The following is a 26,823-nucleotide window of genomic DNA, read 5'->3' as shown; positions in this document are numbered from 1 at the left end:
ATTTAATGAGACAGCTCTGACATTTTGAATCATCAAAATGTAGCCCAATCTGTGAGCTTGTTGTCCCCTTTATTTTCTTTTGCTAGTGAAGTGCTTGTGCATTTACTCATCTGAAAAACATATTTCTAGATATTACAAAAAGAAGTCACATATCTGGAATTTTTTGTACTGTTGAAGAACTGATAAATACTTATTTTCCTAACCTCTTTAGACTTGGAACTAAGGTTATTTTTTGGCATGATGAAGCTGTTAAACCACGATTTACTATTAATGTTGATTTGGTTGACATCATTAGTTGCTATTTTGTCGTCCTGAATTTTTTTATTTAATTTTTCTTTTTTGTGTGTGTTTGACCTTTATTCTTGAATGTTTAGTCACTCCTCGAAGGACACTTTATAGAATCTTTTATCTTTCCATCAATATACTGGGGCAGTTCATAATTTGTTTGGTTATGCCGATCAATCTTTTCAGGAAATTTCTTAATTCTTCAGGAACTATGGATTGGTGTAGCAAACTAGATTGGCTGCATTCTGAACAAATAGTAACTGTGAATCATGTAATCAGTTGCCTCTTAAAGACATCAATGGTTATCTTTAATTTATTTAGTTAATGATATTGATTCATAGATATGTTCGTTTGCTGCTTGTAGTTTCTTTTCGTCTATATCTATGTAGAATACTGGATTTTGAGTAACTTGCATGCTGTCTTTCAGGATTTTGAGTCAAATCTGTATGGTGATTTCTGCTTGGATAAACGCTTCGAGTATTTCCTTCTTGATCCTTCCTACCACTGCATACTATTAAGAATAAGATCATTGAAGTCAACTACTTTGTAGTGACCTAGAAGGAGTAGTTTTAAGTTCTCCCTGTGCATTGGTTTCTTCATTTGGAATAGAACCTTTTAAACCATTGAAACTAAAGCGCACATCCCGAAAGTGTTTCTAGTTTTTTTGGTAATTCTGATATCTGTGGCCTTTGTTGTTTCTCTCAAACAAGAACCGCTAGAAATAGGAGTTAGATACTGTTTTTGAGCTTTCTATTTCTGACCATTCCTCTGCATTCTTCCACGTGCATCTAAAAATCACCTTTCATTCAGTTTTTACCATATTAAGCAGTTGCTTTCCTTATTTTTCTGTGCTTCCGTTTACCTTCCCTTCATCTGCCTGTGTGAACCACCTCCATCTTCGTAACAAACTCAATTCCCAGTTGGGTTTCTTCCATCGTATATTAGAAGAGTGAATTGTCATTTGTTTTGATATCACTAGAAAGAAGTATCCAATCTCTCTCTCTCTACTTGTAGAGGAGGAAGAGGGAAGATTGAAATAAATTAGAAAGCTTTGCAATTTCCCTCATTCCCTAGGAACTCCACCAATGGCGAAGAACGTCATGAAATTGAGTTCTTGGGTTGAGGTTGCTCCAATTCTCATCACTTACCGACCGAAACCCTCTACCATCCCATCGTTGGAACCCATTGTCGAAGAAGATGTTGCAGAGGAATATGATGAGGATTCATGAACCCATTTCATTCATTAGTTTTTGCAGTTTCAGTTCCCTTTTCTATTTATTCATTACTAGTTCTCATAGTTTCAATCCTTTTCTTGTGAATAGAAATCCGATTCAGATGATCTGATCGTATGCCTTGCATCTCTGTTTGAAATGCAACTGTTGCAATGGCTGATTTCACTCGCAGGTTCTAAAGAGATTGAAGCATCGCAGAACAAAACAAGTGTAAAGATGATGGGGAAAAAGGTTGTATTTAATAAACATTTTCTCCCAAACCGAGCCAACAACCCCCAATATTGTTGGAATTCCAGGTCATTCCGTTCCCATTATGTTGTTTCACATGGTGTAGTTTATTGAGCAGAGTTTGTATGTGGAAGAAAAACAAATCTTTTTCACATGTGATGAAAGCCATGGGCGTAATTGATTACTTCCCATGTGGTTTGGTTTGTTGACCCACTCGGTTTTACCCCTTTTTATAAGTAAGAACTCCCACTCCCCACTTCCCCCATCAAAGCCCCGATCATCTTCACCCTTCTCTCAGAACCAGAGCTCCGTCAGCCGATCGTTAAGAGTTCCGGTTCCGAGATAGGATCAAGCTTCATTTCTGGGTTTAAAACAATGTGTGAGAAGGTTCAGATTCTGAGTTGGATGGAGAAAGCACCAGCTTTGTATGTTCTCCCAAACAGGGCGTCTGTGTGCCCTGCTTTGGAGACCATTACAGAAGAGGAAGAAACAGAGGATTGCAATGAGAAAGAAGGGTCGTAGTCTTTTCTTTCCTTCTCTCTCTCTATTCTGCCCATTTTAGAACTGTAGTTTGCATAGGTGTAATATCTATTCAATTATAAAATTTGAGCCTTCTTATTCTTGCTTGTTTCTCTTTAGGTTTTATTCAATTTTATTTTGGAGGATCAAGTAGAAGAAAATGATGAAATGCAGTATTAAATAAAAAATTAAATAATTATAAAACGGGTCTAAATAAAGCTTTTAGACATTTTATGCTGAAAGTTGCTTGCTTCGGAATAGTCTTCACGAGTATATCGAAAATTTCATGTAGTCTCACTAGAAAAATTCTTGGTAGGTAGTGAAATTACCTTTTTCCCCTTTTTTCCGGGCCATGTTCACTTTTTAAAACATTCCCATAGTAATAATGTGGAAGGGGTCGGATTGGAAGGGGTCATATTTATCTAACGAGAGTACAAGTAGTAATAATGTTTATAATGTTACAGCAGGTATAGTAAGTAAAATAATACGAAAAGAAAAAGGAGGATATGAAATAACCATAATGGATACATCGGATTCATATTCCGTTAATAATAGGCTTAGAGGCTTAGAGAACCTTCATGTTTGAATGGGCATTTACTCCCTCGTTTATGACTTGCTTTTAAATAATATTTAAAAAAAAAACAAAATAAAAAGAGTGCTCTAATTTTACGAGATATAGTAATTGATATGTTCCAATTCTAATAAGTTTCAATCCGAGATGCTACTACTTACAAGTTTGTCAAATCTTTCCTAGCATATTTTGTTATCTTCGGGTTATTCTTTAGGCTAGGTCTCTTAGACCCTTCACTTTCGAATTGGAGCTTGCATACAATTGACACTAAACCCCAAACATATCATTGGGAATTCGAGTTTCCACTAAACCTAAAATTTTAATTTTATATTAAAAAGATCAATTAATTTTTCTTAAAAAAAATTAAATTTGTCAAGGATGCATTAGTTTTGAAAGTTCATAGATCATACAAATACAAATTTTAAAATGTACCGTTTAGGGTTTAGAGTTTTGGGTTTAGGGTTTATGGTTTAGGGGTTTTAAAATGTAGAGACTGTTTTAGAGTTTAGGGTTTAGGGGTTTTAAAATGTAGAGACTGTTTTAGGGTTTAGGGTTTGGGGGTTTGGGCTTTTGGCTTTTGGTTTTGGGGTTTAGGAGTTAGGGTTTAGGGTTTAGGGAAGTTCATGGCCAAGGGTAAAGATGAGTAATAGCTATTTTCCGTGTCACCCTTTTCCAATCTTATTTCTTAATTCTAAATTATTTTAGATCGATCAAAATAGGATTTTCGGGATAAACAATAAATGAACCTTAAATCAAAACATCTTTTTGCAGGGACTAAACTAGTAATTAAACTTAGCTATAGACCGATTTAAAGATTTAATTTTTACGAATTCAACTAGTTCATCTAAGAAAATTCTTCCATTTCCTAAAAATATTAATTATTGAGGTCAAAAGGGAGGTAAGAAAATAAGAACTCCCTAAGTGGAGTTCTTATTTTCCTCGTTTGGACACCATTTCATCGGGACCATGTTCATCAACATCTTGGGAGCCTCTCTCCCTCCCTCTCTCAAATTAGAGTTATGAACCAAATAAATGACAATCATGAACTTATTCTTCATCAGAACTTACAACAAAAAAATTTTCTAACAGCAGATGTTTTAAAATATTGTCGAAAAGTCCAAAGAATACAATATCGCTAGTAATGGGCTTATGTTGTTACAAATGGAGGTGTAACTGGCCTAATTGCACCTTGGGACCGAACTCGTGGGGCTGTTGCAAAGGCACCCATATTAGGTAAAGAGGAAGTTAAAGGATACCATAAAAGGATCCATAAAAAGTTAAAAAATAGTAAGAGGCAATATGCAGGCTGCCATCCAATCGTTTCCCCCACGCCTCTTTCCATTTCATTTCACTATATAACAGACCCAAACACAAACACAAACACAAAAACACAAACACAAGGAAAACCAAACAAATCGGTTCATACAAATCAAACACAAACAAAAGAAAGTTGCAGAGAAATTTGAGGTGGAAAATGGGGAAGAAATCAATAAGAAACTTGAGGGGTTTGATCAATGAAGTTGCTCCATCTCCCATCATTTCTCCCAACAAACCCTCCACAGTTCCTTCGTTGGAACCCATCACAGAAGAAACCCCAGAGGATCAGTACGATCAAGACTCCTAAACTCCTCACCCCCACCGGATCTTGGCAGTTTCTTGTCGGACACATCTTGGCAGCTGTTCTTCTTCATAACCAGCTCCTTTAGTTTATCCATTATCACAACGTTGATGTACATATTACTTCAAAAACTTCTCTTTTTGTAAATATAACTATGTATATATGTGTATATATACTGTGTCATGAATTGGATTATATCAAATATTCATGATTTGCTTCGTTTTTTCTGTCCCAAATTATTATCAATTTCAGATCCAACTCCAAAGTTGAGATGAGTTATGAAATTATGGGTTAGATTCAATTCAACTAAATGAAATCTTTATGAATTTGATTCAACTCAGACTTTTCAGACATCATAAACAAAACTACAACTAAAAGTCTCGATTAAACAAGATTAAAACGTAGTTTAGCACAAAAATGAACTCGGAATTACATAATTGGAAGTGGAAAACAGAGACATAAGCAAAAGTAAAGAACATATTTTTCATTTTGATCCTAGAAACGAGATTTGGATAAGATTTATAGGGCGGAGGAAGTTTTGAATGATCCAAGAGCTTTAACAGCTCCTGCTCTAATTATGACTTGATGATAAATTGCAGCAATGGCAGCTCCGACGAACGGCCCAACCCAAAAGATCCACTGTTCAAAACAACCAAACATCAGAGACGATCTGTAAAACAGAGATCTAAATGGTTAAACAGAAAAGTTGGGGAAGAAAGTTACATGATGATCCCAGGCCTCCGTTCTGTTATAGATCACTGCAGCTCCAAAGCTTCGAGCTGGGTTGATGCCGGTGCCGGTGATCGGAATGGTGGCTAAATGAACTATAAACACCGCGAATCCAATTGGGAGTGGCGCCAAAACCTTGAAATTTTGAGACGAAATTAGTTCAATGGTAAACCCAAACAAAACTCAAAACTAACTGACTTACAGGGACGTGAGAATCTCTGGCGTTTCTCTTGGGGTCGGTGGCGGAGAAGACGGTGTAAACAAGAATGAAAGTTCCGGCGATCTCTGCGGCTAAGCCGGTGGTGATGCTGTACCCATCGGCGAGTATATTGGTTCCACCTCTGTAGCGAACGTAATAACCCTTCTGGAATGATTTAGCCAACGCACACCCACAAATGGCGCCCAAACATTGAGCCATAATGTAAAACACAGCTCTGATTAGGGAGATTTTTCGAGCCAAGAACAGCCCAAATGTCACCGCCGGGTTAATATGCCCTCCTGTATGGTTCAACCAAAAGGGTAATCGGACAGAGTAAACAGAGAGAAAGGGGAAAAAAACAGAGCAAGAGAAGAAAACTAAACTCGCCTGAAATTCCAGCGGTGCAGTAAACGAGAACGAAGATCATTCCACCGACGGCCCAGGCAATGCCCAAAACGCCGACACCGCCGCAGACATTGGTGGCGGACTGGGTGTCATAGCCAATCACAGTGAGAACAAGAATGTACAAGAACAGAAGCGTGGCGACGAATTCGACGGTGATAGCTCTGTAAAATGACCACTGAGTGAACTCCCCGGCGTCGATGAACGGAGCGGGCGGCGGGTCTTGGTAGTCCTTGGCGGTGGCGGCCAACCCACCATTGCTTCTGCGCTCAAAGACACTGTTGGACGACATTGCTCCTGCTGTCTTGGAAGCAGAGGAGAGTTGTGTTGGAAGGTAGTGCTTCAAAGATTGAATTGGTGATATATTTAAAGCTAAAAAAAATAAAAAAAATAAAAAATCCTAGATTTTCAAAATAACAATATTAGTTCTACTTTATCGGGATTGTATGAATTGAATCTTAGGGAAGCATATTTGATTTTGTTTCCTAATTTATTTGCTATAATTAGAAATCAATATTTTGAGGTTCATTTACAAATATGTCCCCATTTACATGCCACCTATTATTTAACAAGGAAATAATAATAATTAATTATAATTATTTTGATGCAAGATTCATGCCACGTTTCTTCCTTCTTACGAAAAATCATGCCCCATTTGCATGCCATCTATTATTTAGAAAGAAAAAATAATAATAATTATGAAAAATAAAACAGTTAGTAATATATGCAACAATTCTCAATAATACCATTCAACTATTTCAAAAATATTAATTTTGGATGTAATTTTGGTTTATAAAATAAAATTTTAAAAATTTCCTTACAACTTTAAAAATTTTGATTTTTGTTTTTAATAAAGTTTACTTTTTCTTGAAACTAAGTTATTTCTAAATAAATTTACATTTTCTAACCATAAAAATATATTTACCATTTTAAAAATGTATTTTTTTTTAAATATTTTTAAAATAAAATAAAAACTAAATATTAAATATATTTTTAAATTAAGTAACTTTGGGATATTTTTTTTTAGATAAAGTAATAATTCAAGAATTTTTTTTTTTTATTAATTTAGTGTCAATTTTTGATTGATAAAGTATTCATAAGTTATTCTTCATATGAATATGTTGAGCAAAAGTATATATTTACAAGACTTTTGAATTTGTGGAAGAACTAAAAACGGTTTAGGGTTTAGGGCTTAATTTTAGGATTTGGGGTTTGGGTTTAGGGTTTAGAATTGTTTTATTAAAATTTTACAATGGTAAGCAAAAGTTTACGATCTAAATAATTGATTTGAGTCTGAAAAACACTTCAACCCAACCCATATATGACATTTATAATCATGTTTGATTCTCGTGAAGTCTGATAATGACATGAAAATCTATTTGACATTAACGAATAACTTGGTCAAAATTTTCTTTATGGATATGAAAAAAATTATATACTTTTGCATAAAATATATGAGAAATAGTGTAATAGCCTCTTCTAAGGTTTTCAAAATGTGTCTGGTAGGGGAGGTTTCCACATTGAATGTTTCTTTCTCTCTTCCAACCAACGTGAAATTTCACAATCCACCCCTTGGTGACCTAGTGTCGTACTCGTTTCTTTCTCTAATCGATGTGAGATCTCACAATCCACCCATCTTTTGAGTCAAGCGCTCTCGCTAGCACTCGTTCCTCTCTCGCTAGCATTTATTCCTCTCTTTAATCTAGGCGTGGTCTCACACGGTAACACATTATATGATTATAATTATAGGCATGACCCAGTTGATTGGATCGAACTTTGCATTAAAACATAGACAATTACATAATTGGAGGCCAAAAACAGAGGAAAAGGTAAAGAAAATACAGCAATTGGATTGATGGATAGAAGGCACACATAAAAACCAGTGCCTTGGGGAATTTGGGTAAAGAAAATTCACACTTGTTTTGGCCCCAAACGCAGAACAACAGAGATTTGTATTATTAGATTTAAACGGAGGTGGAACTTCTGAACGATCCCAGAGCTTTAACTGCCCCTGCTCTCAGTATGATTTGGTGATAAATTGCAGCAATGGCAGCTCCAATGAAGGGGCCAACCCAAAAGATCCACTGCTCAAACACAAAACAAAAACAAATAAGCTTCAATTACAGAAAACAATCTTATAATAGAGCAGGATTAGGGGAAAATATGAAGTTAGTTACCTGGTCATCCCATGGCTTGTCTTTGTTAAAGATCACGGCGGCTCCAAAGCTTCGAGCTGGGTTGATGCCGGTGCCGGTGATCGGAATGGTGGCCAAATGAACCATAAACACCGCGAACCCAATTGGGAGTGGCGCCAAAACCTTCAATTTTTAGTTGGAAAAAGTTTAGTTTAATGGATTAAGCTCCCAGCTGAACTCAATTTGAGGCATTAAATGAACTTACAGGAACGTGAGAATCTCTGGCATTCCTCTTGGGATCGGTGGCGGAGAAGACGGTGTAAACAAGAACGAAAGTTCCGATGATTTCTGCGGCTAAGCCGGTGCCGGTGCTGTAGCCATCGGCGAGTGAATTGGCTCCACCGCCGTACTCACTGTAATGAGCCTTCTGGAACGATTTCACTAAAGCACACCCACAAATGGCGCCCAAACATTGAGCCGCCATGTAAAGAACTGCTCTAACCAAAGACACTTTCCGAGCCAAAAACAACCCAAAAGTCACCGCCGGGTTAATGTGCCCTCCTGCAAAGTTCAACAAAAAAGGCAACTTTTTTACCAACGGACAGAGTTAACAGAGAGAGAGAAACAGAGCAAAATAAGAAAACTAAACTCACCGGAAATTCCAGCGGTACAGTAAACGAGGACGAAAATCATGCCGCCGAATGCCCAAGCGATGCCAAGAATGCCGACCCCGCCGCAGATTTGGCCGCCGTTTTTTATGTCGGACTGGTTACTGTAGCCAATGACAGTGAGAACAGTGACGTACAAGAACAAAAGCGTGGCGACGAACTCGGCGATGATGGCTCTGTAAAAAGACCATTGAGTGAACTCGTCGGCGTCGATCAACGGTGCTGGTGGTGGGTCTTGGTAGTCCTTGGTAGCGAACCCACCGGCTTCGAGATCCTTAGACATGGCTGCTGCACCTTGTGGGTAAAGTTGAAGAAGAAATGGAGGAAGGAATTGGGATTTGAAAGCAGAGGAGCTGCAGAAGGGAGTGATGAAGGTTAGGGATCAAGTGGGGGATTTATATTCGAGGGTTCGAAACCTGAATTGATCAGTGATGGCTATAGATTATAATTAATTCAATTTTCTTATGGAATTTTCTCGCCGCCCCATTTTGCCGACCCCATTCCAGTAATTATTACATCATCCATATAATAAACATTATCTTCTACCAATTCTTGTTGGGTTTATGTTCAAAGTAGACAACCATTCCAACCAAACAATCTGTCGAGAACGATTCTCTACCATCGTTGGACTTAAGCCCGTTCAGCCAATAATCATGTTTTAGTCACAAGACAGTAGTTCATTCACTCGACTTTGGTTCTTGTCTCCTCGTAACTCAAGGACACAGTTACACGACCTTACTTGAATATGATTTGTTCTATAGGTTATACAATTGTGTCCTTGAGTTCTAAAGAGATAAGAAGTAAATGAACCACTACCCAGTGAGTAGAGCGTGATTAATGGCTCAATGGGCTTCAGTCCTATGACTATGAAGGATTATTCTTCGTCCTATCATTAAGGAGATTTGTTGTGTCTAGAACTCACCGGAAGAACCAAAAATACATTTTCGAAGCTAAAAAAAAATTAAAAAGAGAGAAAAAAAAAAAAAAAAAGTTAGTGTCATATAAGTCACGTGGGAATAAGTGTGACAGAGGTCGGCGAGAGCTGATGAGTGACTGAACCGACTAAATGAAATCCATATTACAATAAACCACCACCGTCCATCTTGAGAGAGGGTCCACCACTGTCGAAATTACGAACCAATTACGTCGTGCCACGTAATAAAATTCAATCATCAATGTTATTATAACCTCAAATTTATGGTCGGTCCAGTCAACAAAATGTTCAACGTGGAGAAAATTCTAGGAATTGCCCGAAAAATATAGAAGTTGTAAGGTTTGTGGTTCTGGATGATCCACGTGTCGAATCTTTATTGCTCATTGAAACAATTAAAAACATTTTTTTTATGGATGAAATTTTAGTGCATCATAGGGTTTGTCAGTTCATCCTTGGATGGGCGGTAGCCGTTGGGATGTCTTTATAATTTTTTTCCTTTCTTTTTTCTAAAAAATAATTTTATTTTATTTTTGTTGGATGAATTATATATACATTTTAGTTATGGGTTTGTTTAAAACTAATAATTAAATTGTGAAGGTGATAATGTTAATTATTTTAATTTTTTTTTAATTAATAATGAAATACTATTTGGGTTGGTATGATTGGATGAAAGTCCCACACATCTGTTATTTTAGGAAATGATCAGAGTTAATAATTAATAAATACTCTCTAGAGAAGCCCAAAGCAAAGTTATAAGAGCGTATTTCCAAAGTGGACAATATCATATCAAGAGAGTCATGTTCATCTAACATAGTATCAAAGTCATGCCTTAAAATCATCGCGAACTTTGTTCGAGGGGAGGTGTTGGATGAAAGTCCCACATCAAAAAAGTAGATAATATCATATTATTGTGGAGAGTCGTGTTCATCTAATAAGGTGTCAGAGTCACCTCGACTTCGTTCCTCATTTATATATGTAACTCAGTCAATTATATTTAGCATTTATTTTTTAAATTTTTTAATAAAAATTATATTGAAAAATGAAAATTATAAAAGAATATTATAATTTTGAAGTATAAAATTTTTATTTTATTATTATTTGTAATTCTAGATGCCTGTTTTTTATATTAAATAATAAATACTATTTATTTATTATAAAAAAAACAATATTTAATAAGATTCAAACAAACCCATAAAGATAAAATTAGACAATAATTAAGTTCATTAATTACTTTTAATATGGTTGGATACGTACTTATATATAAACAACATCATGAGATGTTAAGTAATTACATAGAACACAGAAAGCAAAACTAAAACCAAATAGGCATTTTTCTTTTGCCAATTATTTAACACGACGGCGCCCATTAATCAGGAGCTTGTAAATGATTATTTAACACAGCGGCGGCACCCATTAATCAGGAGCTTGTGAATGATCCCAGAGCCTTGCCGGCGCTTGCTCTTAATATGAACTGATGGTAAATTGCAGCAATGGCAGCTCCGATGAAGGGTCCGACCCAAAACATCCACTGTTCAAACATGCCAAACGTTAGATATATATACATATATTATATATCACTTCAAATCTAGAACGAACAGCAAAATTTTGTATGTACTTGATCATCCCATGGCTTGGATTTGTTGAACACCACTGCAGCTCCGAAGCTTCTAGCTGGGTTGATGCCGGTGCCGGTGATCGGAATCGTGGCTAAGTGAACCATGAACACCGCGAACCCAATTGGGAGTGGCGCCAAAACCTTGAAATTTTGAATTTATAAGCCATTAATTTCTGGTTTTCTAATCAGTTTTGTTGGGTTTCAAATTTCTTACCGGAACATGGGAGTCTCTGGCATTTCTCTTCGGATCGGTGGCGGAAAACACAGTGTAAACGAGAACGAAGGTTCCGATGATCTCGGCGGCTAATCCGGTGCCGGAGCTGTAACCGTCAGCGAGCGAATTGGCTCCACCGCCGTACTTAATGTAGTGGCCGTTTTGGAATGCCTTCACTAACGCACACCCACAAATGGCGCCCAAACTCTGCGCCGCCATGTATAATACGGCTCTCACCAACGACACCTTCCGAGCCAAGAACAGCCCAAATGTCACCGCCGGATTTATGTGTCCCCCTGCATATCCCCCAGCAATATTCAGTAACAAAAAATTAAATTAATCTTGCCCTATTTGATTCATTGAACTCACCGGAAATACCGGCGGTGCAGTAAACGAGTACAAAAATCATGCCGCCGAAGGCCCAAGCGATGCCCAAAATGCCGACGCCGCCGCAAATCTGGCCTCCATTGTCAACATCACTCTGAACTTTATACCCAATGACAGTGAGAACAGTGACATACAAGAACAAAAGGGTAGCAACAAACTCGGCTATAATGGCTCGGTAAAATGACCACTGAGCAAACTCCTGTGCGTCGATCAATGGCGCTGCCGGCGGGTCTTGGTAATCCTTGCCGCTAAACCCACCACGCCCTCCGGCTTCAATATCCTTCGACATGCTTCAAACAAGAAATTTAAATTTGGGAAACTGATTGCTTCGAAAAACAGAGCAGAATTTGCAGATTGAGGATGAAAAACAGAGGAATGGGAATGCATATTTATAGTGGGAGAAGGAGGAGTGGATTGAAGACTGGAAATTTGAGGATCATGAAAAGTTTATGGTGTTCTTGCGCCGCCCCATTTTGCTCTGTTCTTTTCTGTTGCTTTTCGTGAGCTCTCTCACTGCCACTCACAGGCAGCGGGCGGCGCTTCTTCGCTTTTCTTGTCGTTTCCTTTCTGGTAGGTTTTTGAAACTAGTCGGTAATTAATTAATATTAAGCTTTTAATTATTTCGGTTTAATGTGTTCTATCTTCTTCGAATGTTTTAGGTTTAATTATTCCATTTCATATCAAAATTTGGATTAGGTGCGTAATTATTAACTTAAGCACTTGTTTATTGTTTATTATAGTACATTATCTATTTCTATTGCACATTAGATTGGATAGAATGTTAATTTATTAAAAATTTATTGCAAGAGTTGAGAGATTTGAAGTCAATCTCAACCTACATTGTCGAGTTTGTGAAGAGTCGGTTGACAGAGACGTCAGCCAATTGAACGAGTGAGGATGTCACAGTTATGCTTGTACAAAGCGTGTTGTCTATGATCGCATGTCGGATGTCCTGGTCATACTTATTCGAACGTGTTGTCTATGGCTGTATGTTTCTTTCAAACCTTTTTACATACTTTCATCTTAGATAGGTCTGTACTATTTTATGTTGTATCAATACGGGGTGTATGACGAATCGTCAAAATCATGTTTACGCCTACTTAGGGCTAGATTGTCATGTAGTATAGGATAATGGGACAATTTAGAATTAAATAAGTAATTTAATTTTTTAAAAAATAGAATAAATTGAAAGTTTAATAAAGTGTGGTTGTTATTTATTATTATGATTATCTTAAAATAAAATGGTCCAATAATGAAAAATAATTCATTATTTGTAATATTGTGGAGTTGGTGTACGTATTAGGCGATGAATCCCGGCTGAAGGATACAGTCACGTGCGAGTAAGTCGGTGAGGCATGATTGAAACGACCAATCAAATCAATATCCACCGTCCATCTCCAACTGGGCCCACTCCTTTATTTCCCCTTCTCCGCATTGCCTTTTTATATAAAAACAAAATATCAAATTTTTAATGGCATTATTAAAAAAAATTAATAAAATACGTTTTGGAATAGAAAAGAAAAAAAAGTGTGGCTGTTGATTTCCCACGTGTCATGCCAAGTAATTTTACTCGTTTTATCGAATTTAATTCATTTTCTTTGATATATTTTAAAACTATTTTTAATTAACATGGGCCATTATATTAGTAAACATTTATTATTTTTTTTTCTAGAATTTTGAAGGGATATTAGAAATTCTCTCCCAAATAAGAAAAAAAATGTATAATTTCATTCAACAGATAAAATTTATATTGTAACATATAAATACATTGACCCCACTAGATATAGGTTGAGAAATGAACATTTTGTCGACACAAAAGGGTAGGAGACTAGGAATTTACAAAGCATTTGTCCTAACTCGAGGAAATAATAAAATGATAAATGATAAATTATGACTACGCATCATTCAATTAACATCCTAAACAATTCAGAAGCGACAGAGAAATCATAAAAATTAATTTGTCTATGATTTTTTCATTGGCTCCAATGGGAGAGGGAAAAGTAGTGACCTTCAATGCACCTCCTGCTCCTGTTTCCCACTAGTTTCAGCATCGCCCTGAATCTCCTTCCCATGCTTCGTTTCATACAGATGTTTCGATTCCTCCAGCTGCTTGGACACCTAATCATTAAGAAAAAAACCAACCAACAAAATTCAAACTCAAAAATTTCCAGAAATAAAGCAAAAAACGTTCTACTATACTTCCAGACATGTTGGTCTCTGCATATTTTGGCCATAAAAGATGAGATCTTTCAATGGAAATGAACGGAACATGGAAGCTTCTAACTAATAAGATGAATGTGGATTTTATCACCCTTTCGAACATATCAACATTAAGCGATCGTTACTACCTATTTTTTATTTTACTCTAAATTTGGGTACCCTGATTAGATTATATACTTCATTCATCAGATTCTCAAATCAAATAACACAACGTAGAGATGAACATGATGAATCAGATTCCTTCATGTGAAACTGCCAAACGAAATACTGATGTGATGACTTACAACGCATTGATTAACAAGTTCCTTATTTGGTTTAAATTCGATGATAAAGTGTTCAGCAAATTCAGATCCATTACCATCATGCGTACGCAACAATTGAAATATTAATTTTCATTGTTGCCAAGCTGGGGCTTGGGGAGGGGGGTGTAGATAGAAAGGGACGTACTTTAATTGAGTAAGCCATGGGCAGTAATGTATCTGGATCCATTGCATCTTCTGGGAAGTTTCGCAAAGCATGTATGAGTTTTTCAAACGGCAACTTTACCTGCGGAAAACAAAAAAAGAAAAAAAAAACAATATTAGGATCTAGCAGCAATGTAAATGTGGACGCCGAAACTATTTGAAGCAATTCATAACTCACCAAGTCATCATGGCAATATTTTAGAAGAGCCAAACCAACTTTAAAAACAATCGTAACACCCTGTGGTTAGAAGACATTAATAATAAGCGTGAACTTCTTTATAGAAGAATTGTGTTGCAGAAAAGGATGCATATGATTTCGAGTAACCAACCTCATAAAGAAAGACATCCCAAATTCGTAGAGCCAAATGGAAGGGGAAAGAGTAAGAGAAAACGGTAATAAACCATTGGCTCGCGTACATGCTAGGATTTATCATTTCCTGTGTAAAATGCTCTCCAAGCTTGGGCAGCTGCTCTCTCACAAGGTTATCAAATTGAAATAGGTACTGCTGCACTAGAGGAAGCCCCGCCTATCCCAAAAAAAAAAAAATATATATAATAAAATAAATAATAAAAAAACTAAAAGCTCTTCAAATGGACCCCAACACAAGTCAATCAAAAAGTATTTAATATTTGACACAACCCTCAGAAACGTAATCGGTGGCAAGACTTTAGACCACTTTATAAAAAAATGCACCACCATGAACTTGGAAGAAAACTCTAGAGTAGTTCATGCAAGTTTATAACCATTCATTACTCACAAGCATAGGATCATGCAGAAATCATGATTGGATGAATAAAAACAAAAGAAAAGCACATCAGAAACAAAATAAAATTTAGTATAACAAAAATCTACCATGAGGAGCTACATGAGTTACTCAATGATAGAAAGGTGGCCGAATGGGGCAATCTCCTGGAACTTCTTGAGAAAATTTGGATGTAGAAGAGGTCAGAATTGAGGAAAGTTGGCTCACTTAGTTATAGTCACTAGCAAATCATTCTTGGTTTTTATTCATGGGTGGGGGTAGGGGGAGCTGGTGCAGTGATATTGTGATAAGTCCTTTCCTTAATTTCTCTTTTCATTCGTTCTATTTCTATTCTATTGTTGAGCCCATGCTAACAAAATAGGAAGCTGTCAGTCAGCCGTTAACAAGTTACTTGTAGTTAATAACGAACTCAATGGTTATTAAGATCATATAAAGGGAAGCTGACCCATATAAAACAGCTATCTTTTCATGTGAATAAGAAATCAGAAACTTTGTCAGGATTGATTTGGCTATATAAGACCCACGACTCCTAGATGAAGGTAGCTAGCATTAACAATTACGTGATCCAACAAGAAATATTTAATTCATATTTTCTTAATCATTTCATGCTAAATAGAGTAGAGTCTAAGACTCTCAATGGGAATAGCCACCAACAATCATTTCACGATACTTTTCAGTTTTCACGATAACCAATGAATAAATTTGTTTCGATTGAACATGAAGCATCAGAAGGGAGATTATGTCCATTCATTTTTTCTGATTCTCAAATTTTCTGGACTGCGAACTATTATAAAGTTGAAGTCACAATAGAGAGATCTCAAAGAACAGCGTTACCAGATACAATCCTTCCATAGGAGCATGAACTGCACCTTTAAGTAATGCCACCAACAGCCAGAATGCATCCTCTTCACTCATATAGAGAAGCAACAAACCAGCTAAAAATCCCATCCCCTACACGCTCAAAAACATACAAACCATTCACCACAAAATATAATTGTTAACATATCACTGATGATAAACTATAGAAGATTGAGAACCTGAACATATCCGACATTCCGATCAAAAACTGAATATGCCTTTAAAACATTGTAGAGAGATCTCTGACCAGGTCCATGTCTCTGTTGGAANAGTCATAGAAAAAATACAAATAAAAGATTAGAGAGAAGTCATGGTACCGTTAACAAAATCAAAAAGAAATAAAAAGGAAAGAAAGAAAAGAAATTACAGAGAAGAAAAAGAAAAAAAAATGGCATAATCTTTTCATTTATTGAAAGAAAAACATGTGAGGGTAGGTATAAGAAATATCTCAAAGTACATACAATTCCAAGGAAAATTACCAATTGCTGCAAAAAATAAGCCACCTAAAACCATAATTCTTAGAACTATATATTTATAAGACTACAAAAGAAGACCATAAAAGTAATCACGTATGGCTTTGTTGAATACGATAAATGTATAGGTTTCTACTTTACTGACAACAAACCCAAATAAAAGGTTACAATTGCATTCTCATAAAAGAAGCACAGAAACAAACTCAGTAGTAGCCGACTAGCTGGGTAACATAAACTTCGATAAGTATATGTGGTACAAAACATTTATAGTCACAGTCAGACTAATCATATCATATGACCACAGGTGAAACATAAAGCAGTTAAGTCCATCCTGATATTATGACTTTGGTTTCAATCATATATTTGATCTTTTTGATTTGAGATGTAAATCAAATTTGACATGAAAACACATTCATTAGTAACAATAAAATTTTACAACCCTAGGTCATACAAACACCATAAGCCAAACCAACCATCGAAGCCACAAAAAGAAATACAGGAAAGGACTTAAATCATTAAGAATAAAATACAAAAGGACACATTAAAAGAAATTAGAAATATACGTAAAAAATAGGCATTGAAGTGAGCCACACTTCAAACCTTTCTTTCAAAAATAGGCATTAAGCAATAGGCATTTGCTTAGTGCGATTGCCAAATTTGATAGTGAAGTAAGACTCCAGTACTTTTGAGGATTCAGTCCATACATTCATTAGTTTTTTTTGTAAGTTCATAGAGTAAAACGATTGAACAAAAAACTTACCGACTTTAATTTAACTAATCAGAAGTTTTTCATTGATTAAATATCTAAAGCTTTTAAAAGAGCCATTTGTATTTTTAAAACTTTAACACTTTGAAACAGTAACTAGGATACAGAAACTAACAATTTTTTAGATTTTAGAAAGCTTGCAACAAAAATATTTGCAAGAACATTTTAAGACCGCAATCTCAAACAAATTCCAAGAGAAAAACATAATACCTCATAAACTCCAGGGTTCATCAACAGTAAGTCTCGACTTCCAGAAATCAGCTGCCAAACTAGACCCCTTAAACAATCGGGAATACCTTTCCTTATACGCCTTTTAACAACATGAGGTTTTCTCCTAACATAATGCTTCCAGTCGCTCCCTCCAATTCCAATCATCTTCCTCCATTTTCTAACTCTCCTTTCCTCCCTGAAATTGTAGGGCATCCATAATGCATAATCAACTCGATTCTTAATAAAGAAAGCAGAATGTTGAAGAAATTATTGAGCCATGAATAAAAGCGTACCTCTCCTGTACATGGGTGGACCTGATTTTGGTTATAGCATCTGGAGAACTATTGTGTTCCTGCTTTAAGAATCCAAACCTGTCTACTTGCCTGGGCGAAGGAAGTGGACCTGGTTCAAAGTCATCTATTGTTTTCCTTTCCATTCCACCATTAAATATGCGCTGTCACCTCTGTCCTCCTCCACATGATAGACTTTTACTGACTACAAAAAATAGGCGAATAAGAATCAACAAATAAATATAGTAGATATAAGGAAAGCCCTATGAAGAGCAGGCATACATAAAAAGATGCAGTAAAGTAACAATTTTACTACAACTTCATAGAGACAAAAATAGTCTAGTTAATATATAGTGCAAAATCAGCCCAAGCATCAGCTCATCTCAAAACAATTCAAACAGAATGTAAAAACTAATATTTATATAAAAAAAACGTAAAAAATACAAACCAATATATTTAGCACTTATGATGATAATTGTCATCATAAGATACCAGATCATCAAATTTTCAACCATTGGAAAATACCCACAACAAGCTCCCTAGAACAACTGTGTTTCAGTACTACAAGATTAAGAAAACCAAAAAGTTCTAGCAACAAGAGACAAAAATTTGAAAAGGAAAATGGGAAGGTGCAAGAGATAAAAGAATTAGACAAGAGACATGAAAGTTGACAACATCATTCTATTCTAGGGAACCCAAAAAATCTAGTCTTGTAACAAATGAACTAGACAAAATCATCATCTCAAACTACTTCACAATAATTCAATAGTTAACAAGACAGAAATAAGATCTAAACGAGGCAGATGGACCAGTATCACTGATCCCCAAACTAACTTTTTTTTTGTTCATGGTAAGTGTGAAACAAATATGAAATCAAACCATATTTCATTATTTCTTATGGAAGAATAGTCAGTCCTGTTCTTAATCTTTAATTATTATGTTCCACTGATTCCGTGGATAAAAATTCTGGTAGAAAAAGGAATGTTACCAGAGAATGAACACCATGTATGGCCTTGTCTGAGGAGTGGAAAATTATTTAATTAAAAATCGACAAGACCTGATAAGTTAAACACTGAGCCAAATTCAATGATTGCTATAAACCAGAAACAAGAAGCAGAACCTTACATGGTCTTCCTTGCATTCCGATGCAAATATTCAAATTTTCTTTTTTCTAAAATCACATACAGACAGGATTTTGTTTCAGTTCGCATAATTTAGATAATAGTCACTCTCTTAAGAAAGTGAGAAGTTTGGCATATTCCTCCATGGTCTTAGGATCTCTTGAGTGGCATTCCATTAACCACTTGCTTGATTTATCTACACCATTCGTAGAGAAACAAAATGATGAACTTGAAATTTGAAATGGCAAGCTAAATAGGAGAGGATTTGAAAATTGCAACGGAAATCAAACGCCAATAGCAAAATAAAGAGAGGTCTAGACCGAATGTAGTTGTAGAAAGTAAACAATCTGTTTGGCTGCAAAGAAAAGAGAAATGTAGGATCCAAAATACAGAATAGTGATTAATTATCGAGTTGGCTTCATTAATTAGATATCCAATCTTCTTCCCAGCCCAGCCGAAAGGGAATACAAAACAGTGATTGTTAATCAAGTTTCTGCAAATTGCTATCAAGACGAAAAAGGATCTGAGTTTCTCCTGATCCGAAGAGTCCACAATTCAATCCCGAAATTCCACAAGGCAGACAAATCTCAATAAAAATAAAATAAATAAATGAACTGCAACAAATAAAGATCAAATCGTAGGGGAAAAATAAATATGTCAATCGAAAACAAATTCAATCAACTAGAATGATAGAGAAACATACCCGAAATCAATGGATAAGAGACGATTCGCTTGTGAAGATGAGAACCAATGAGATTTCGGAACGCGAGAAGAGAGATCTGTGGAGAGATCCTGTAATAATACAGACACAACCCCTTAGTCGAAGGGAGCAAATATTTGAATTGTATTTAAGAATTCTATTTATACGAAAACAAATAAAGTTCCTTCCATATCATAATTTCACAAATAAAAACGTCAAAAAAAAAAAAAAAGCAAAGAAATCGTTTTACAAATAAATTTATGTAAAATATATTAATTTGTATCATAAAAACTTTTATTTTATGGAAATTTCTACTTCCAAATTCAATTTTCGCTGATTAAAATCAATAAATTTCATAAAAAAAAATTAGGTTTTTTCTTTTAAATTTTATCAAATTTTAATATAAAACACATTGAACCAATAAAAACAAAAATTAACATTAAAATTGCATTTTTTTTTTTACTCGGGAGTAGAATTTGAATATGTGACCTAAATAACTTAAATCAATTCGATCTCAATTTTTTTATGGTTTAATATTTATTTGATTTTGAAACAAACTCTTTAGCATGTGAATTTTAAAAGTTATTTTATATAATGACAAAGTTATCTGTTTTTTTCCTTCGAAAGAATAAATATTCTAGAAAATCAAGGAGCTTGCAAGGAGACAGCGATGATCAGGCACTTGTTTCTGTGGACAATTCTTAACCTTAAATCAACTTTTGGGAAAAAATGTTTTCATAAATAAGTTGAAAACTAATTGAAATAAAGGGTCGTAAATATCTCGTAAACACGTGGAAAAGAGAGCTTTCAATACGAGCTACTTCATCGCTCTCTAGTACATTTTTGAGGTATTTCGAGATAAGAATATATATAATTAGGAATAATAAAATAATACAAGGAAATGTTAGACATGACATGGGGTTAGTCGGTCGGAAGTTTGCCGCCTAGTTTATTCCTGGTTTTCAACTTCGAAACGAATCCTTTTCGAAGAAATCGAGGCCATTGGAAGTTTCAGCAACCATGGATTCCAGTTTACGTCCAAGAATATTTCATTTCTTGACCTATTTATTATGATTCCCTTAATCAAACATTTCTCCTTCATCTTCACTTCACTCACTCTGCAACTGCTCTGCCCCTCCTCTGTTTCTTCAGCCCATGTCTAAGGATGTTGAAGCCGGAATCCGCGGCGGCTTTTCCGCCGGGGACTACCTCGATCAGCCTCCAGCTCCGTTTTTCGACGCCGACGAGCTTTCCCGGTGGTCGTTTTACAGGGCCATCATCGCTGAGTTCATTGCCACGCTTTTGTTTCTCTACGTCGGAGTGCTCACTGTGATTGGAAACCAGAGGCAGTCTTCTGCCTCCGCCTGCGGCGGCGTTGGCGTTCTGGGTATCGCTTGGGCGTTCGGTGGCACCATCTTCGTTCTCGTTTACTGTACCGCCGGCATTTCTGGCGAGTTCTACTCTGTCTCTCCCTCAATTTAGATTAAATCCATGGCTTTTTGGTCCTAAATTTGGTCCGGTGCAGGAGGACATATAAACCCAGCAGTGACATTTGGGCTGTTCATGGGTCGGAAGGTTTCGTTGGTCAGAGCTGTACTGTACATAGCAGCTCAGTGTTTGGGAGCCATTTGTGGGTGTGGGCTGGTGAAGTCATTAAAGAAGGCTAACTTTAATGACCTCGGCGGTGGAGCCACCGAGCTCGCCGACGGTTTCAGTCCCATCGCCGGCCTGGCCGCCGAGATCATCGGAACCTTCGTTCTTGTATACACCGTCTTCTCTGCCACCGATCCGAAGAGAAAAGCCAGAGATTCCCACGTTCCTGTAAGCATTTCTAATTCTTATCCAACGATTATTAGCAGTTCAATAATTGTTAAGCAAAAAAAAAACTCAATTTCAAAAGGTTCTAGCGCCGCTGCCAATTGGGTTTGCCGTGTTCGTGGTGAATTTGGCCACTATTCCGGTCACCGGCGCCGGCATTAACCCAGCTCGAAGCTTCGGCTCTGCAGTGATGTTCAACAAACACAAAGCTTGGGATAACCACGTAATGTCTCATTTTTTTCTTCCTCAAACTTGAATCAAACCATTTGAAATTGTTTTTCAAAGTCTGTTGTTTTTTGAGGAGCAGTGGATATTCTGGGCCGGACCTTTCATCGGAGCTGCAATGGCTGCAATTTACCATGAATTTGTTCTGAGAGGAGGTGCTGCGAAGACCTTGAGATCCTTCCGGAGTTCCTCAATTTAATGGATTTTCTTCTTCTTCTTCTTCAATCAGTTCTTTGTCTGATAGAATCGCAATTTTAATTATGTTCTTCAACCTCTACAATTTTTATGGGTTTAGGGTTTAATAAACGGTCTTTTAACAGCGAGTCCACGCGCTCACTTCCGGGCGCGACGGCGTCGTTTTCGCGTTTTCTGGATCAGCAACTTGCGCGACACTAGCCGCACTGTGCTGGCGCTGCCCATTTATATTATATCATATTCTATAGATCTCTAGAATACTCTTAATCAGTAATATATGATATGGTGATGGGTAAAATAAAATGCATGTTGGAAGTTATTATTATTTCATTTGGTCGTTACTTATTAAATATTTTGGACATGTGAATTTCCAAGTGTATCTACCTTATAATAAAATATATTAATAACATGCTCTATAATTCATATTATATTGCCTACTTGTTAGTTAGAATATTTAAGGTGGGTTGGATGGATGCGTTGGATTATATTTTAAAAAATATAGACTATGATCGTAGTTGTTTTAAGTCACTATTACACAAGTTCTAACTTCTATCTAAAATTTAAATGATTTTTATTTCGATATTAGTTTTTAAACTTTTATGAAAAGTTAATAATAATGTAGGTATTCATATAACCCGATAATTCGACCAATTCGAACTATTAAGACTATCTAATTCAAACTATAAAAGTTAAGTTGAGTTAGATTTTTTTTTTTTCGGTTTGGGTTTGAGCTGAATTTTTGAAAAATTGAACATTTGGTTCGGTCTACAGGTTGACATTCTTTTGTTGGGTCAACCTGTTAAAAAAGGATTACAACCCAATTCTTTTTTTTTTTTAATTGAGAATATTTAATGTTTGTTGCCAATGTTAGTAACTTGTTAAAAAGATTAGATTTTTTTAAAGAATGAATATATCTAATTATGTCCTTATAAAATTATAAAGATGGGTGAATAGTTGTACGAAAATTGTAGGACAATACATGATTTAAATTATTATTTGTGCCCTAAAAATTAGAGACATTAAATATTTTATCAAATAACTTAATTATTAAATAACTTAGTAATGATCAAAATCAGGTGGGAGCTTAATTAAGCTGTCATGTGCTGTGGAGACCACAGCTTAGATTAATAAGTATGATTAAAATCAAGATTATGAATTTTGTTAGGGTAAATTATTTGTAATATAAATTTATTAAAATACATTAATTTTAGAAGAGATGTTGGAAAATAGTGGATTCTTAAAGTGTCCAAACATTCACAAGAGATTACCCAACATAAAATTGTTCGGAGCATAGTTCTATTTGTACTACTAAATAAAAGTATTCATTATTCAATTTTTTAAAATTATTTTTCTCTATTGTTTTGGTCTAAATTTAGGGTTTATTTTACATTAAAAAAAAATAGAAATTATTTTATTGTCTATTTTAATAGGGTCGTTATCATGAACAGAAATTAAAGCTAAACTTAAATATAATATAAATGTGGATGGAACCAAATTAAAAAAGGTGTCAACTTTTTGACAAAAGGATGTATAGGTTATTGGGCAAAGTATTAACAAGTCGATAAGATATGAAGTTATGAAGTTCTGGATCGAGAGTTTATGTTGAACGATGCTCGGGTTGGGAAGGGGTGAGGTAGAAAACACATTTGGATGAAAGTATAAATAAAAATGAAGATTTTGTTGAGTTGGGTTAGGATTTGATTGAATTTAAAAAGAGGGTATTAGCTTGGCATGAATCTGTTGTCCGGTTGGGTATTGCTCTGCTTTTTGCGTTGCCATAAATGGTGAAGAGGCCTAATTTTCAACGTTGACAACCACTAAACTTCCATCTTCCTTGGATTTCACAGCTCAATGAAAGTGTTTCCTTTAACCTTCTTCACCCTTTTTGTGGTCTGTGAAATTGGTCTCATCAACTATATTCAGTAGTTTCAGATTCCAAGGGGTCGAATCTAATCTAAATCCAAGCCGTAAAAAAATGGCGAAATCCACGTTCTCTCTGCGTCACCACCATTACTCTCATCTCCTCCATTATACTTCTTCTTCTTCTTCTTCTTCTTCTTACTTGAGCAAGCGGAAAGAGCTTCACAAAGCCAATCACAGACTATGACACTACTGAATCCATTCCAAAGCAACCCACAAGAGTGAGTAGCTTGGAGAAATCATGGGAGTTCATCGTACCCTTTACAAATCTTGTAAATTGCTGCCACCCCTTTGTGTTTTTTTGAATCTTTTCTTTGTTTTCGTATCTGGGTTTGGATCAATGGCTCCTATTTCAGCTGCATTTGGCCCAGATGGATTCTTCTGCGCTATTGATGCCAGTGGCAAACAGGAAGTTATTTGTTGGGGTAAGAATAGTTCGTCTCTTTCACCATCTTCCTCATCTTCTACCTCCATCTTCTCCGTCGACATTCCGGCAATGGCTGCTCTCTCAGGCGGCGAGGGATTTCTTTGCGGTATTTTATCAAACACTTCGCACGCGTACTGTTGGGATTCGATAAATCCAGGTACAGATCTCGTCCCGTTGGTTTTTCGAGCCACTGCTTATTCGCATATTGCCGCGGGAAAAAGCCATGTTTGTGCAATTAGGGGATCTTATTATTCTGACGGCGATTCGGGTCCAGTAGATTGTTGGGATATATCGAGAGATTCAATTAATAATAATAGTCTGAGCTCTAAACAGAGCTCTCTGTTCTATAATCAATCAATTGCCAGCCTTGTCTTTAAAAGGGTTGTTTCCGGCGAAGGATTTAGCTGCGCCGAGCTTCGAGATGGAGGGATTCTTTGCTGGGGACCAAACTCAACCAATCTCGACGTTCCAAACGTTTCTGAAAAATTCGTAGCTCTAGCCGCCGGACAAGATGCCGTCTGTGGAATCTCAGAGGTATCCGGCGGAGTTAAATGCTGGGGTAGCGCCGATTCATTCGTCGGCCTTCCGGAAACCGCCGGCTACGTGACGTTGACCGCCGGCGAGCGGCATTTCTGCGGCATCCGAAGGGATACTCACGAAGTGGACTGTTGGGGTAGCTTGAACTCATCCTTGATTCCTAAGAACACAGGATTTATGACGATTGCTTCATCAGACCGTTCAATCTGCGGCATTAGAGAGGACAATCTTGTTCTTGATTGTTGGTTTTCACATTCTCCTGAGGCTCCTCCTCCTGGCTATGATCCTCCTTTGGAGCTTTGTAGTCCAGGGCTGTGCGCTCCAGGACCTTGCCGTGAAGGGGAGTTCTCTTTCAATGCCAGCATTTTGAATGAACCAGATTTGAAAAGCTTGTGTGCAAGGAAGGATCTAAACATCTGTATCCGCTGTGGACTGAATTGCTCTGATGGGCACTTCTTGTCTAGCCCTTGTACTTTGAATTCTGATAGGATTTGCACTGCTTGCTCTCTTTGCCAGAACAGCTCTTGTTGGGATACTTGTGGAGTTCCATCATCTCCTGAAACGAAGCAGACGCATTGGCATCAATGGCGTCGTATACTGCTAATAGTTGGTGGTTCTGTTGCTGGATTGGTACTGATTCTACTCGGTTGGTGTGTTCATACTCGCATAATCGGTTCGAAGAAACACGGGAGCGGGAGCAAGAAACATCACAATTCCGAGTTGGAAACTGGTACTGAAACTGATTCTTGTGCTCCACTGGCTTCTCTTTGTCCTGGGATTCCTCAGATTTTTCGGCTTTCGGAGTTGAAAGACGCCACGAACGGGTTCAAGGAGTTTAACGAGGTCGGTAGGGGGAGATATGGGTTTGTGTACAAGGCTGTGTTAGCAGATGGGCAGCAGGTTGCAGTGAAGAGGGCAAATGCTGCTACCATTATTCACACCAACAGTAGGGACTTTGAAATGGAGTTGGATATCCTTTGTAAGATAAGGCATTGCAATATTGTGAATCTGTTGGGTTACTGTTGTGAGATGGGAGAGAGGCTTCTTGTTTATGAGTACATGCCCCACGGCACACTCTATGATCATCTCCATGGCGGTCTTTCTCCTTTAAATTGGTCGCTGCGGTTCAAAATAGCGATGCAGGCGGCGAGGGGACTCGAGTACCTTCACAACGAACTCGTGCCTCCTCTACTCCATCAAAATGTCAAAACTTCCAACATTCTTTTGGATTCCCATTGGGGAGCCAGAATTGCAGATTTCGGGCTTATAGCATCGAACGATGACAACGACAATGACAATGACGATGCTAGTGCTGATTTGACGAGGGATGTTTACGACTTTGGTATCGTGCTTCTTGAGATCATCAGTGGAAGGAAAGGTTATGACAGAGATTACACACCTTCAAGCATAGTTGAATGGGCAGTGCCTTTGATCAAGCAGGGTAAGGCTGCTGCCATAATAGATCGATACGCCACTCTACCCAGAAACGTGGAGCCTCTACTTAAACTTGCTGATATAGCTGAACTAGCTGTACGAGGAAATCCCAGCAAGCGACCAACAATCTCAGATATCGCATCTTGGTTAGACCAAATTGTTAAAGATGGATTGATCTTGTAACACTCGTACCTCAACACGGGTTCTCGGCTTCGAAACATACGTTTTGATCGATGCAACAACACATATTCCTTTACAGCTTATGTGACTGCTGCTCTCTGCAACTGTAAATTAGTTATTCAGCTTCAGCTTGTACATGAACACATCCAACATTACACTATTTCTTTCAGTAAATGAGTTTCCATTTGCTTCTTCCATCTAGACCGTGCCACCAATGCTGCCAACCTCTTAAACCACTATCTAAACATTAATGGCTGCTTAGTGGAACCGCTCAAGTCCACCACTACCAGAAAGACCAATTCACTCTCATTCGAGGCTCGACGTCCTTACTAGCACACTGTCCAGTGTCCACCCCTTCAGAGCTCAACGTCCTCACTGGCACACCACCCAGTGTCTGGTCATGGAAAATAAGGTAGATGGAAGGCTGACCCCAACCTTTGTAACAGACAAACTCTGTATAAGTACTGCTGTGGTAACTCTTTCTT

At 36.9% G+C, this 26,823-nt stretch overlaps 6 protein-coding genes across 8 annotated transcripts; 2 read left to right on the top strand and 4 right to left on the bottom strand.

The window, feature by feature from the left end:
- Positions 1-4,972: 4,972 nt before the first annotated feature.
- LOC111803674 (aquaporin PIP2-1-like) lies at positions 4,973-6,075 on the bottom strand. The gene is made up of 4 exons (XM_023688186.1): positions 5,769-6,075; positions 5,385-5,680; positions 5,177-5,317; positions 4,973-5,092 (listed from the first exon to the last, which is right to left on the bottom strand). Exons 1-4 carry the CDS (start codon positions 6,073-6,075, stop codon positions 4,973-4,975), a joined length of 864 nt encoding a protein of 287 aa, XP_023543954.1.
- A 1,472-nt stretch (positions 6,076-7,547) lies between these two features.
- LOC111803098 (aquaporin PIP2-2-like) lies at positions 7,548-8,990 on the bottom strand. Its single transcript, XM_023687371.1, has 4 exons — positions 8,572-8,990; positions 8,184-8,479; positions 7,961-8,101; positions 7,548-7,867 (listed from the first exon to the last, which is right to left on the bottom strand). The coding sequence occupies exons 1-4, from the start codon at positions 8,867-8,869 to the stop codon at positions 7,748-7,750; spliced, it is 855 nt and encodes a 284-aa protein (XP_023543139.1). The 5' UTR covers positions 8,870-8,990; the 3' UTR covers positions 7,548-7,747.
- Positions 8,991-10,733: 1,743 nt separating this feature from the next.
- On the bottom strand, positions 10,734-12,240 carry LOC111803183 (aquaporin PIP2-1-like). Its single transcript, XM_023687473.1, has 4 exons — positions 11,719-12,240; positions 11,350-11,645; positions 11,136-11,276; positions 10,734-11,048 (listed from the first exon to the last, which is right to left on the bottom strand). Exons 1-4 carry the CDS (start codon positions 12,023-12,025, stop codon positions 10,938-10,940), a joined length of 855 nt encoding a protein of 284 aa, XP_023543241.1. The 5' UTR covers positions 12,026-12,240; the 3' UTR covers positions 10,734-10,937.
- A 1,221-nt stretch (positions 12,241-13,461) lies between these two features.
- Positions 13,462-19,752, bottom strand: LOC111804349 (EVI5-like protein). 2 transcript variants are annotated; one of them, XM_023689112.1, is made up of 10 exons: positions 19,606-19,751; positions 17,785-17,986; positions 17,492-17,687; positions 16,522-16,527; positions 16,222-16,302; positions 16,019-16,135; positions 14,750-14,947; positions 14,599-14,658; positions 14,404-14,502; positions 13,462-13,854 (listed from the first exon to the last, which is right to left on the bottom strand). In XM_023689112.1, exons 2-10 carry the CDS (start codon positions 17,925-17,927, stop codon positions 13,747-13,749), a joined length of 1,008 nt encoding a protein of 335 aa, XP_023544880.1. In that variant the 5' UTR covers positions 17,928-17,986; positions 19,606-19,751; the 3' UTR covers positions 13,462-13,746. The 2 variants fall into 2 exon arrangements, with proteins under 2 accessions (XP_023544880.1, XP_023544881.1); XM_023689113.1 differs by having other exon boundaries at positions 13,770-13,854; positions 14,315-14,502; positions 19,606-19,752.
- A 1,005-nt stretch (positions 19,753-20,757) lies between these two features.
- On the top strand, positions 20,758-21,844 carry LOC111803147 (aquaporin PIP2-2-like). Its single transcript, XM_023687432.1, has 4 exons — positions 20,758-21,052; positions 21,128-21,423; positions 21,503-21,643; positions 21,728-21,844. Exons 1-4 carry the CDS (start codon positions 20,758-20,760, stop codon positions 21,842-21,844), a joined length of 849 nt encoding a protein of 282 aa, XP_023543200.1.
- A 1,955-nt stretch (positions 21,845-23,799) lies between these two features.
- Positions 23,800-26,533, top strand: LOC111803146 (serine/threonine-protein kinase-like protein CCR1). 2 transcript variants are annotated; one of them, XM_023687431.1, is made up of 2 exons: positions 23,800-24,032; positions 24,117-26,533. In XM_023687431.1, exons 1-2 carry the CDS (start codon positions 24,002-24,004, stop codon positions 26,339-26,341), a joined length of 2,256 nt encoding a protein of 751 aa, XP_023543199.1. In that variant the 5' UTR covers positions 23,800-24,001; the 3' UTR covers positions 26,342-26,533. The 2 variants fall into 2 exon arrangements, with proteins under 2 accessions (XP_023543199.1, XP_023543198.1); XM_023687430.1 differs by having other exon boundaries at positions 23,800-26,533.
- Positions 26,534-26,823: the final 290 nt, after the last annotated feature.

Source organism: Cucurbita pepo, chromosome LG10, assembly GCF_002806865.2.
Source record: "Cucurbita pepo subsp. pepo cultivar mu-cu-16 chromosome LG10, ASM280686v2, whole genome shotgun sequence".
Lineage (NCBI taxonomy): Eukaryota > Viridiplantae > Streptophyta > Magnoliopsida > Cucurbitales > Cucurbitaceae > Cucurbita > Cucurbita pepo.
The sequence above is the reverse complement of the archived record's forward strand: the minus strand, read 5'-3'. Positions and strand labels throughout refer to the sequence as shown.